The following is a 13722-nucleotide window of genomic DNA, read 5'->3' as shown; positions in this document are numbered from 1 at the left end:
AAATGAGAGTGCTTCAAGGAAACGTAAGTTATACTATTGTAATAAACATTAATTTCATCTCTTAAAAAAATTATTAATTTTATGTAAATTTAATAGCTATCTCAATTTGTTTGTCATGATATTAATAAGGTAATTACAATTTTTTTATTTTTTAATAATTCTAATTGTGGCATTCATGGCTCGCTGAGACTAAATTACATCTCCTAAAAAGTAAAGTGACTTATATGTTTATAATATGTAAATGATTAATATTTTTCTTAGAAGTAAAATGGTGTTAGATATTTTGTAAGATAAAATTGAATTATGAGTTCAAATCATAGAGGCTAAATATATGAAAAGCCCAACAAAACTTCACTGTTTGGAAAAAAATTTTGAGAAATAATTTTAAGTTTCAATTCAAATTCTAGTTCTTTTTTATATGGTACTCTAATTGGATTAGACTTGTCCCAATTGTTAACTTAGTTGATTTTGTTCACATCTCATATCAAAATTCCAAGTTAGCGAGTTATTTGTTCATGACGTTTGAAAATTGGATTAACTTCTTACCTATATTCTTCAACACATTAAAGCTCATATACACTAGCTTCCTAGGCTAACAAATAGAAATATTGAAGACCAATAATTTTGGAAAAGTACAAAAGAAACTTATTTTGCAAATGTAGCTTATGCTTGGCTTAGTTATTTGAGATTCAACTCTTTACCAATTTCAGGTTTTTATTAGGTCCAAAAGTTACTAGTAATTAAGAAAGTTAGATCTTTCATTTGACTAATATTTTGTATCATCATTGTAGATTTACTTCTTCAAGCTCATATTCCTATGTGTTCTCATAAGTTTGAAGACATTAACTATTGTATTAGATATTGTTGATAATTACTCTAAAGAAGTTTGGTTTTACTTAGAGTGTCATTTACCTATTATAATTTTCAAGACCTTACTACCACTTAGATTGTTGCCTTAGCATGACACATAAATTCTATTTCCTATTTATCAATTCTTTGGTAGCTTTGACGTTAGAGGAATAATATATTCTTTGCGAAGAGAAATGAAGTGTCTATCTTATCAAGATTTCATTAGTTAATTTAAAAAGGATTATTTTTTACTAATTTCAAATAAATTAACTCTCAAATTTACTTATTTTTGAGATCTTTTGAATACTTCAAAATTAATGTAAATGATAGCTATAAAATAAACCATATGAACTAGTGGTGTTATATGAGATGTAATAATAAATGACTAACAAATATTATTTTCTTATGATAATAAATTTGCTTTTTGTATTGAGTTGAAAGTAATCTTCTTAGATCTCCACTTAGTAATATTTAAAAAAAATTTACAGTGTAATTTTAAAATTTGATTATTTAAGAGTGATGAATCTTGTTAAAAAGAAATCAAAATATGTTTAGTGTATTTTATTATATAAAATATTCATTATCTCATGTAAAACTTTTCTCATGTATTTATCATTTGTGAGGTTAATATAATAATTAATAAACTAGTTTATTAGACATTTTTGTTTAAAAATCTCTTTTATCCTCTAAATTATTCTTCAAACAGTATTTTTAAAATTTTTAATTTTAAATTAATTACATATTTTATAGTTTGTCTTTTTATATATATTTTTCCTCTGAAAATAAAGAATATACTTTTTCTAACTAAAAAAAATTAAAATGAGAGTGCTATGACAGAGTGTAGGTGGTACATTAATTTCATGATATTTTTTAGAAAAAGTAAAATATGGTCATACTGTGCAGAGAGAAGGACTTTGAAGCAGAAGAAACATAGAATTTACAGAGAGAATGGTCAAACATTACCGGTGGCGCCGGTGAGTGGTTGATAAACCTCTCTCTAACCTTCTTTCTTTACCTTTCTCTCTCTTGCTTGGTCTTCGCGTTCTGCGGAGCTTGTTGGTTTCTCTGACCTTTAACCTTTACACCCTCTGATCCAAACAAAAATCTCAACTTTCTTCAGCAATTCAGCTCTATAATTTCTGGGCAGTGCCTTTGTGATATGGAGGTGACTTCTCTTGCTTTTTTCTCTCTCCTCGTTGTCATTGCTTTTGGTCCTTGTTTTGTGTGTCTCTTGCTGCTGAGAAAATTTGAGGCAAAGGGTAGGGAATCAGAGTATCAATCTCTTGCATTATGATGTAAATGTAGTCTTTTATGTTAATTTTTTTATTTTCTCTTCATCTTCTGAAGCTCTGATACAGTTGACCAAAATTTGATTCTTTTTTAGGTTTGCATATAAATCAACTACTAGTAACTCGTTTTCCTGCTTATTGGGACCGTGGGGCAATTCATTTAGAATATTGGGATATATGATTTTCTTAGTCTGTGGTCGAATGTGGAAACTAGTCTCATAAATCAGTCTCCTTTAAAACTTTAACTAAGCTTGGTGCAATGGATTTCTTTTGTTTTCATGGATTTTGGATTTAGTAATATGATATCCAAGGTCTATTTGGAGAAATAGTAATTCTTCAATATAAATTATGGTTGAATTATCATAGACAAAATAAGAGCTATGTGAGCGGTATAAAGTATGCTCTTCTGCTGTTCCTATGTTTGAGGAAAACCTTCTATGAGCTGTAAATTGTTCGCATTTGAAAGTAGCATAGGTTGGTGATGCACATGCAATTGATAATAAAAACTTCACAGCATCCAACTGCAAAAGATAACGCTGCTATTTTAGAAATGTGTTATGCTATTGGGCAGATGACCTATATCATGTTGGATTTGATCTTTGAATATTTTGGGAATCCAAATTATATATATATATATATATATATATATAAAAGGCTATAATAACCGATATTTCTCATTATTTGCTTTAGTGGTGTTATATATATATATATAACAAAGGAAAACATGTGCCCCAACTGGTGGCTTCTTCCACTTTCCATCAAAGTTTGCTTTAATTAAGTATTATTTTGATATGCTTTACGCAGATTAATTTACCTACAATTAAATCCTATGCATTCAACTCTAGATAAACCTACTTTCAGCTGTTATAAATGTATTTGGCCTTCTAAAGGAAAAAGGAGAATATAATTCTTTATTTAAAACAAAGAGGTGCCTTTGAGCTTGTCATTCGCTGGAAGATTACTTATATTTTCAGTTTTTCCAAACAGAAATCTCTTAGAGATGCAACTGTATTCGATGGAATTGGAAATCATCCTTCTTTAGCAGTTCTATCATTTTATATGAAAGTGAAATAAATCCTTGTATACTATATAGTATATATTGTTGGGTCCACAATTTTTTACCGCACCATTTGATAGAGTAAATCACCCAAAAAAGAACAAATGACAAGTAGTATCTGTAATGTATCAATCTCACTTGAATGGAAAAATTTAATAGTGACTGAATACAGAAACAAATGGGGAAGGTGAAACAGAAAAACATGAGAATATCCAATAAGTTTTCTTGTAGTTGTTTAAGTGTGTAATTGGCTATTAATAAAGCCAAAACTTTTGAGTGTATTGGTTTTCTAATAAGAAAATTATTTCTAAGTATTCATATTTGTCATAACAACCATATTTCGACTAAGCAATTTATTTTAATTGCCAACATCTCTTGCCCAAGCCTCAGGCCTAATTCTTACTACAATTCTTCCCGGCTGTTGTTTCCTTCTCTCTCTTATAAGTAACTTCCCAGAATGCATACCCCTTATGGGCCCCCATTGTCTTGCCTACTCAGCATAACTAACTCTCCCCCATATCCTTTGCCATGTGGCACCTTGTCACCTCTCCTAGAATATACCTTCCAAGCTGTGTCGTCTCTGTTTACCCACTGGTCTAGTAACACCACCTTATTTCCTGAGTCAGTACACACTGGTCTCATTATCATTTCTCTATTGAAATAACCTTTTAAGATGTTGAATCTCCTGAAGTGGTCAAATTCATTCCTAATTGCAATGAAAGCAAAGGAGCAACATGTTTTCTTTCCTTTCTCTGTTATTTCTCCATTGATAATTCTGATCTGATACTGGAATGATGTTTATTAACATTCAAAACTTGTATCAATTACTTAATCGCATCTTTTCAATTTGTTGATTTGACAGCAACGTTCTCATTTTCCAAAGTTTGGAAATTGGGAGAGTGGAGAGAATGTTCCTTATACAGCTTATTTTGACAAAGCCCGGAAAGGTCTACCTGGTTCAAAGATGATTAATCCAAATGATCCTGAGGAAAATTCAGATCTAGTTTCTTCTGCTGACATACCCCTTTCAAAACCCAGAATTGATTCAGAGGATCCATCTGCAAAGGGATCAGGGAGATCAACACATGAGTTACAAAAGAGTAGGGAGGATAGTGATCCCAAACAGTTTATTGACTCTCCGGCTCGTCATGACAATGCAAGCAACAGGAGTGGCAGTGATTATGCCCATCGGCATGGAGTAGCTTCTGCTGACAACCGTAGAAGACCTTCAAGACAAAGTACTGGGTCTGAATACAGCATTGACCGCTCACCCCTTCATCACCAGGCAAAAGCCCCTGGCAGAGATAGTCCTTCTTGGGAAGGAAAGAATTCATATGACAGCAGCCATGGAACACCAGGAAGGTCCCGACTAAGACCACTTAACCGAGGGGATGAAACTGTTAGTTTCCTTTTCTACTGTCCTGTTTTATTACCTTGCGTAGCGTGAAATAATAAAATCATATGAATATATATTGCCTCAATGATTAATCAGTGTGCAAATTTCTAAGGTTTCTGATTTTAGCATTCTGATTTGGCAGCCTGATAAAGGTGCTGCTGTTCCGAAATTTGGTGAGTGGGATGAGAGTAACCCTGCATCAGCTGATGGCTATACTCACATTTTCAACAAAGTGCGTGAGGAGAAACAGGTTGGGACCGGACATGTGCCAGGCACACCAAATGGGAGACAATATCTTGTTGGGAACCAACCTGCCAATGACAAAGCTCAGGTATTCCTTCTACACCTGTTTAATATTTAGTCAGTAGATATGTAACTTCGGAGTTTTCATCATACTGATGTTTCATTGACTGTGTTTTTATTCTTGCTTCTCCAGAGTTGCTGTTTCTGCTGGGGGAAAAAATGATTTATTTGCAGTGTGAATTATATTCTGAATAGGAAAGAAGATAAGAATAGCGTTGTGAATGGTCATGAGCTTTGTGTAGCACATGTAAATATTCAAGGCTCTCTCTTCCCAGAAACATCATTGACACACGTTTGTCTTAAATTTGTACCCTTTTTTTTTCCCTTTTCGTATCTTTATTTTGGTCAGTAGAGATGCTTTGCATGCAGGATTGTGATTTGTCCTTTTTAATCTTTTGTTATGTAACCGCCACTCTTTATTATTCAATTTATCTGTATTTAGCTGGGATATACAAGATTTGTTATGTAATTCTTTTATAATGAATTAATGGGTTGTGATTGGGTCCTATTGCGCTGATCTGTTGATCTCTTGTAGCTTAGCTCAATGATTCTATTCAATAACAAACAGTTTAGAAATAGATTTGTTCTTTCTCTGAGCAAGTTATGGTGGTTCTTAAAAGAGTTCATGTTCTGGTTGAAATTTGCCAATTATTGTTGACCTTTATGCCCGTGCCATCCCTCTTTGCACCTTTTTATTCATAGATCATATGTGAAATTATACTCTTTATTTTAAGCAATATTGTGAAATTCGGTAGGCTGAACATGTATTTCATATTTTCTAGGTATTTATTTCAGCAATTCCTCTCTCTCTCTCTCTCTCTCTCACACACACACACACACTCACATACAGGCACACAAATAAAAAGGTTGCATTTAGATTGCTATTGCCCATTGCAAAGATTAAGGGCTGCTTGTTAATTTTAGTAAAATTGATTTTGATAGAATTAGTTTTAAACTGTTTAGCATTAGTGAGATGTGTGTCTAAATTAATTTTGTCACAGTAAGAAGAATTGATTGTGTGTTTGCAGATGAAATGGAACTTTTACTCATGTAATTATAACATAAGTGAATCCATTGATTGCACTAGAAGTAATTGGTGATAAACTAAGGTATCTGACCACTTATTTAATAAGTTTTTTTTTTTAAACGATGACATGTTGTAAATTTAACAATAAAGCATATTAAGATAATTGAAAACAGTTATACTAAGAAGCATACTGAAATAAGTTTAAAATAATTTACGAGAATATGGGTAGTCTTACAACGATGCAGTGGCCATCAGGGTTTATCTAGTGCTAACTTCAATCTTTAGACTTTGAATTTAAATAATTAATTAAAATTAAATTAAAAAAATTAACTTTGATCTTTAGAATTGAGTTTAAATAACCAATTGTACTAAGATTTTGTTTTAAAAAAGTATTGGTCATATTTTTATAACCTTAATTCATTAAATATGTTCTTTTTTATTTAAAGTTTACTCATTTTAAATGTTTGAATTTAATTCTAAAGACTAAAGTTAAAAAAATAATTATACTTTTCATTTTTTTAATAAATTAATTTTTATAAAATTTTATTATTTTTAGATACTTAAACTTAATTGATAATACCTATATAAATTTTAGTGACAGAAAAAAAATGTTCAGATTCAATCATAAAGCTTGAAGTTAATAAAATTATTATATTTGAAGTGGTTCTTTTTAACATTTATAAACAAGCTCAAACTATACATGAGCCATCTTCTAGCATGCACAAAACTAAAATTGACAAAAACAAAAAAAAACAAAAAATTATAATTGACCATCAGCAAGTCTTCTAAGAAATAGTTTGTGAATAATGCGAGAAATATTTTATCTTATCAATAGGTAGGTATAGACAATAATCCAATAATTTGTTCTTATTTCAAGTTCTTATAATAAATAGTGCATTAGAAAGAAAACCTAAAGTAGAAAGAGTGTATAATTAGAAGATTAAATTAATGTAAATATTAATTTTTGAAGGAATAAAAATTAGAATATTATAATATAATTTATAAACTTATTTGAGTGTATCTTATTTTCTTTTATAGTCTATAGCTATGCACTCTCTAACAATTCTTATTTTGAAACAATTGTTTGAATCAACTTTTTGAACAATTCTTCATTGTATATCATATGATGTGTGCATCCACTGTCAATTAATTAACTTTCACCATTGTCACTCGTGACAAAGCAAAACAGGTTGCTACATAACTATAAATACGAAGATGAAAAAAGCAAAACCAAGACAAATGAAGGAAGGGGTCCATCCTTAAAACAAAGATAGATGAGGGAAGTTTGTCATCCTCAAAACAGAGACAGACATGTCCACTAAAAATAGAGATAGAGATGGAGATGGGAGAAAATGTTGAATAGAGAAAGGGAGAAGGAAGATAGGTTAGGTGATGTATTTTGATAAGACTATTTTACTCTTAAAAAACTTAAAACAATGTCAGTTTAAGGGGGGCAAGTGGGGAAAGTCAATTTATTTTAAAAGATAAAAAGTCTTTTTACCAATAAAAAAAAGTCTAAAATTGCTTCATTCTAAAGATAAAAAGAAAAAGTCAACATTTTTACTCTAACCCGCAAAAGGCCACAAATTAAGTTGCGATGACGGCCACATCAAAATGCTCTACTATGGCAGGTCTGTGGCAGCCAAAGGTTGCTCTGCCGTGCACCGCAGTACTATTGACAACTATAAAGCAATCAGGTTAAAAATATGGGTCAAGTCAAAACACAAACAAGCTTAAACGGACATGGCAGACTTGTGCGTGCCTACCGATCCTACGATCTTGCATGACAATTCCATGTGATCTTACAAATCTCTGATTTTGCTTGTGAGCTAGCACGGTATGGTGATTCAAGATTGTAGAATCGAACGATTATGTGTCAGCATGCAATTTTGACTACGATCAACCACTTGAGCCTCAATTTGAGGTTGCTTTTGTTCTTGATAATTTTTGCAATATGACCAAGCTAGTTGCAGCTTATATTAGGTCTCTTCCAATATTTGAAGTGAGGATGATAAATTTTTCTTCAGTGCTAACAAGGAAGATGATTTAGTTTCTCATCTTCTCTTTTATTGCCTTTGTTAAAACTTTTTTCTTACTCAAAATTGCTCCCTTGAACCTTCTTTTTCTTTCCTTAGTAGTCATGACTGAATTTTAGTTTGGCCTGTAATGCACCTTCAGTCATGCCTTCCTCCTTCATGAGTCTCCTTTGTTCTTAGGCTTGCAATTGACAAATTTTTTGAATTTTCCAAAGAGGAAAACAATCATGAGAATTTTTTGAACAATTCTAGAATTAGAAAACTCAATTCCAAGAAACCTCACTTTATAGACAATGGTTAAAAGTCTGTCAAAATAGTTTTTCACTATTTATGACTCCTTCATCTACTACATTTGAAATTCCCTAATCAAATTTAGCATTTCCATCCCTTTGACTTTCTCATGTCCTTCATATTTCTACTTGAGAAAATCTCAAATGGCCTTTGCTAACTTCAGAGTCATAATTCTAGTAAAGATTGTCAGAGAAGCAGCAAAAAATAGGCAAGATTTTGTCTTTAATTTTCGTTGTTTTCTTTCCTTATGAAACTTGATTTGATTAACCATTGGATTTTCTAGTAATTGTTCAACCTCATAATTCTCCTCAACAGCCTACCAAAAATCACTTGCATCAAGAAAAGCCTCCATTCTAATTTTTCATAGGTGATAATTCTCACCCTACAAAACTAGTAGTCTTATGGTTGGGTTATCAAATTACATTTATAATTCTCAATGTAAGTGTTTGAGTATTTGGTGGAACTCTCAACCTTACCAAGTCCCTCAAGAACAAATAAACCTCAAATACCAACTTTTGAAAATAAGAGAAATTTAGGAGGCTATTAAATTGAAAGTTAAAACTCACATTTTATTTTATACTAACAACCTTTAAATACAAGAAAGTTATAACCAAAAATTGATTCTAATTCTACCCATTAATCTAGAAATAAATCACAAATAAAATCGTCCATAAATGTGTAACAACCCATTAACATTAATAATTTCTATAATAAAAACTCATAAAGTAGAAATTTTAATGAAATAAACACTAATAATAGATACCAGTTCAGATTTTCAATAGTTACCTGGTATTTCTCAGAGCAATACCATGCTTGTCTGCAACTACTAAAGAGCTTAGCTGCTTTCCAGGTACCACACCAGTCAATAAGTGCAGCTATAATTAAGAAGAGACTCTTAACAAATAGATTTGAAACAAATCCCATTTAATAGAATGTGCATAAATGTACTCCAAAGACCCAAGTCAAACAAAGTGCTAATTCACTTATCTTAATGGGCAAGCAGGCTGCTGGCCATATATTAGATATATGTCTAATAAAAAAACTGTAGAAATAATGTGAAATATCAAAACAATAACAAAATAATGTGACTATGTGAGCATCTTGTTCAGTGTAACTGAATTAAGTGAGATTGAAATGTGACATTGAATTAATTATTTTCCTGACAAAAGCATGGTGCCAATATGAAGCAGTAACAGTCTGACAGAAAGGAGGGTAAAATGTAAGCATTCTAACTCATGCAGGATTCCATGACACTAGTTCTCGGTTCCCAAAATGAGAGAATCATGAGTATAATTTGTAAATCAATAGACACAACTAAGAAGGCCAGCAAATAAAGATACAAACAGAAACAGCATCTATATTCACCCCGCCAAAGCAAAGGAGTACTAGATAATTATGATAACCTGTTTTTCATCCAGGGCAGTTTATGCTAAACAATTAAACATTTATAAAACTTGGGGAGGAAATGAATTTATATTAATTGTCTCAACAAAATTTGTATGATGGGATTATTTCTGCAAAAATGAAACAAAAACATTATGATGATGAGTAAACTAACCTCCAATGCCAGCGGGTTTGTGGCTCTAATCAGATATCAACAATCAAAGGAACTGGAAAAATGGAAAACTTTCTCAGAGTGATCACTGGCCTTCTAGATGGCTTATCTGGATGGCACATGGCCTTTCCATTGTTCGTGCCGATCCCTGAGAAAACATTTCATTGATGGAAGGACACACGAAATCCAACGCCATCCAATGAAATGCTTTTTCCTTCTTAGTTGGTGCGTAAACCTAGCAGTTCAAGGGCTTAGTATAATTTATCACAATCCATGGGTATCACACAAATTATATGCACATCATGTATTAGTATGAGGAATTAAGTTCATACCTGAAGCAGGAATTGTAAAGGTCTCCACAAATGTCACACACAGATGACCTCCCAGATGGTATATTCAGAGGATGAAGCCCTCACAAGAACAGATTATATTATCGTCAGAAATTGAACTTTCATTGAGTAAAGTAAGCCAAAAGCAAATGTAATATTTCAATGAGATGATACAGTACAGTGTTCGGATCCAATTGCAATATGAGACTGGAGTCCCATATTGGAAGTGTGAGATTCTAATGTGGTGTTTAAAGGCTTGGGCTCTCCAACTACAGTGGTTAAATTGTGTGGTATGATTATCCCAAGATTCTTATCATACTGAGTCTCCTCCTGCTTCACTTGGTAAATACTGACAGTAAAGAGACTGTTGATTCTTGGGCTTGTCAACAAACCAAGTAAAAGGTTCAAGTTACAGGATTTCCATTCGTATCGGTGTCCATGTGCTTTGAAATCAAATAGAAATTCAAACATATTAAACAATGACTAACAATATTTAACTTGACCACAAAAGTGAGAGTTTGACAGGCTTGCTGGCGGCTCCATGTGATCAAACATGTCCACATAGAAATCATCAAAGAAGTTATGACTTTGGGAAATAGACCTAAAGAGCAAGGGCCAGAAAAACAGTTTGCAGCAAGATACCTTAGAAAATAGTTGGCCCATCAAAATTTAAATTTAGGACAAAACAAAAATATATCACTCCAAAATCACAAAAGCCTAAACAGATATCGATTTAGCTTTTTATTCATACCTTCAAAATAGGAAATATCACTAACAATGCTTAATTGGTGTATCCATTAGTAGTCATAATGTTCAAACATGGACTTCAACTATATTGTAGAACTTATGACTGCTCTGCACTTGTCCTGGTTAACAAGTTCAATTTTAGGTTGAAAGCGTTGCAGTACTTGAAGATAAAAAGAAACAAAACCAAAAATAGTTCAACATCATATTCAAACATGATAATTGGAATATTGGCAATTGATATATGAAATTTATCCAAGAAGATCTTGCAATTTCAACGTTACATCCAAATTGGAATAAAGCATATGTTTACAATGAAAGTGTCGAGCAAATAAATTTGGGGGAACAAGTAAGAAAATTCAAATGAAGAAGCTATGAATCATATTACAACTGACTAAGAAAAGAGTCAAGTTGGTGCAACATCAACCACTGCACATCACTTATTACTAATCTCAGGCACAGCACTGTAGTTAGAGAAGACACTTTCTAGAAGAACCAGCTCTAATCAGAAACACATCACAGCTTCTCAGTCAACCTGACCATGAAGGAATTCACTGCAGAAGCATCCAGAACAATCCACGACGATTCAAACAACTCATGGAAGAACTCAGCTCCAATCTCCTCAGCAGCAGTCCTAAACGCAATCCCGAATGCATTCCCCTGTGCCCCAGCCAAACGCGGCCTCCCACAAACCCCCACAATCAGCACCTTACCAGGCTCCTGAGACAAGCAAGCACAAAGTAGAGGCTTCATCCTCGCCCCCTTCTCTCTCAAAGCATCCATAAGAAAATAACAAAACTTTGTCAATGCCTGAGGGTACCCTAACAACTTAGCATCACTGGAATCCTCAAGCTTCACCCACCGGAACTTCCTCCCACTCCTTATACTCCCATTCTTAGTAATTGCACTACTCCCTTGCCTCAAAATGGCCCTCTGAATCCTAATAGCATGTTGCATCCCGGTTTTCAGCTTCTCAACATTATTCAAAGAGAGTGAATCATAAGCCACCCCAAACTGCTTAGAAGCACAAGAACCATCCGATTTCACGAAAGACTCAAGCAATGCAGTTACACCATACACCACATCTGCAGCAGAAACCTTGGAACAATATCCATGAATCCTCAAGAAACTTCTGTAATAAAAATCAGTGAGTCCATACTCAGGCAAAAACCTCTCGAACTCGTGCTTCATCTTGCGCTTTACCTCCACATTCATGTACTGAAACTTTTGCTGGCAATCCGCAAGAGCAAACCCCATCCTCGCCAGCAGAAGCTTGAGCTTTTTCATCCCATTCTCGCTCCACGTCTTCAGCTTGGTGGCAATGTACGAAGAGCACAGCATGGAATCGAAAAGGTTCCACTCCTGCAATAGCATGAGCCTAGGTTGATCCTCGTAGGCGATTCGCGACGAATTTGGAGCACGGATTTTGGTACCGTCTTTTAGGGTTACCGAAGTAACCGCATCCAAATTACCCGAACTGTTTATGTGCTGCTCCAGCTCCATTACTCCGTCTTGGTACCTCTCGTCGCTTAACCTCTCGTGCACGAATTGATCTGTTAGTGAAACGCAAGCTAGCCAGAGCAACTCGTTGGTGTTCTTCCTGAGAAAATGTGCCAGTTCATACATCAAACACCCCGAGGGCTTTCCATGGAAGGTTCCCAATCGGTAATAGTCTTTCTTTAGTTTGCGGTATAGTTTAACCGGATCTTCTTCTTCTCCTTTCTCGTTTTTCTTTCTTCTCTTTCTCGATCCATCCATGTTGCCGTCATCGTAATCGGATTCAGAATCGGAGTCCGATTCCGGTTCGGATTCGGATTCAGAGTCGGTAGCGGTGGTGGCGGCGTTGGCGAGGGTGGTGAGGTCAAAGTCGTAGGCGAGATCGGCTTGTTGCTCGTCGTCGTTGGTGAAAAGGATAACGACGGTGTCGTTTTGGTCGCTGAGGTTGCGGAGGTGAATGGGGCGGTGGCTATCGACGACGAAGACGCGGGTTCTGGGTCCGAGGTTGAGGGTTTTGCAAAGGTCCCTGTGGTTACCCCAATTAATCAAAACGATGGAGAGGGGTTCGTCGTTTGAGGCGGAGGAAGTGTACTTGTGGATCTCGTGGAAAGACGACACGGGATAGCAGGCGTATTGAATGGAATCGGATTCGAGGATGTGGAAGATGATTTTGAGGGCGCAGAGAGAGTCAACGTCAGAGGTTGAAGGGAAAATAAGAACGGGAGAGGAGGAAGATGAAATTGCTGATTCACGAAGCTTGGCGTAGAACGAATCCACTCTTTGCTCTCTCATCATGATAATTGAGTGGTGCAACAAGAGGGAATTCCGAGTTTCTCTGTGAGTGAAGGGAGTGTTTGGATTGAGTGGGTCATCAAAATTGCAAGTTGAACAAGGTCAGAATTTTCAGGCTTGGGAAGATTGTGGAAAATTTTGAACTTTTTTCTGCTGTTAACAAAATTCAGGTTTTGAGTTTTAAATTTTCCCTCAAATTTTGAATTTTTTGGGAGCGCCGGGAAAACCTTGGCGCCTTTGTTTTCTGATTTGGATTGGCCATCCCATGTGCATGCCTATCAGCACAAGCCACAAGGGAGGGGGTTGTACAGTAGTGGAATAGGGATGAGGTAAATGGTGTGTGCTCACCGTTGGATGGGGATAGTGTTTGGGATTAACGATTTAGATTTCATCAGATGTTTTTAAGGAATTACTCTCTCTCTCTCTCTCTTCCTGTTCTACGAGAAAAGCATATTTAAGTGTGCATATCGCATTTTTCATATGACCTGAAAAATAGAATTTTTGTATATCCAAGAATTTAAATTTGAGATTTTATTTAAATAATATTAAATTATTTA

General features: G+C 34.4%; 2 protein-coding genes across 3 annotated transcripts; one reads left to right on the top strand and one right to left on the bottom strand.

Moving 5' to 3' along the window:
• The first annotated feature begins 1811 nt into the window (after nt 1-1811).
• LOC113863097 (RPM1-interacting protein 4-like) lies at nt 1812-5408 on the top strand. Of its 2 annotated transcripts, none has more exons than XM_027496517.1 (4): nt 1812-2014; nt 4058-4594; nt 4734-4922; nt 5028-5408. In XM_027496517.1, exons 1-4 carry the CDS (start codon nt 2009-2011, stop codon nt 5055-5057), a joined length of 762 nt encoding a protein of 253 aa, XP_027352318.1. In that variant the 5' UTR covers nt 1812-2008; the 3' UTR covers nt 5058-5408. The 2 variants fall into 2 exon arrangements, with proteins under 2 accessions (XP_027352318.1, XP_027352319.1); XM_027496518.1 differs by having other exon boundaries at nt 1812-2144; nt 5028-5399.
• A 5984-nt stretch (nt 5409-11392) lies between these two features.
• Nucleotides 11393-13168, bottom strand: LOC113863709 (cell division control protein 45 homolog). Its single transcript, XM_027497383.1, has one exon. The coding sequence runs from the start codon at nt 13166-13168 to the stop codon at nt 11393-11395; it is 1776 nt and encodes a 591-aa protein (XP_027353184.1).
• Between the last annotated feature and the right edge of the window lie 554 nt (nt 13169-13722).

Source organism: Abrus precatorius, unplaced genomic scaffold, assembly GCF_003935025.1.
Source record: "Abrus precatorius isolate BTA unplaced genomic scaffold, Abrus_2018 Scaffold3, whole genome shotgun sequence".
Lineage (NCBI taxonomy): Eukaryota > Viridiplantae > Streptophyta > Magnoliopsida > Fabales > Fabaceae > Abrus > Abrus precatorius.
This window is presented reverse-complemented; position numbering and strand designations above follow the sequence as displayed.

Coding starts and splice junctions, on each gene's coding strand:
- LOC113863097 (XM_027496517.1), top strand. Junction 4,595..4,733: donor TTAACCGAGGGGATGAAACT/GTTAGTTTCCTT, acceptor CTGATTTGGCAG/CCTGATAAAGGTGCTGCTGT. Junction 4,923..5,027: donor CTGCCAATGACAAAGCTCAG/GTATTCCTTCTA, acceptor TTGCTTCTCCAG/AGTTGCTGTTTCTGCTGGGG.
- LOC113863709 (XM_027497383.1), bottom strand. CDS start 13,168: ATGATGAGAGAGCAAAGAGTGGATTCGTTCTACGCCAAGCTTCGTGAA.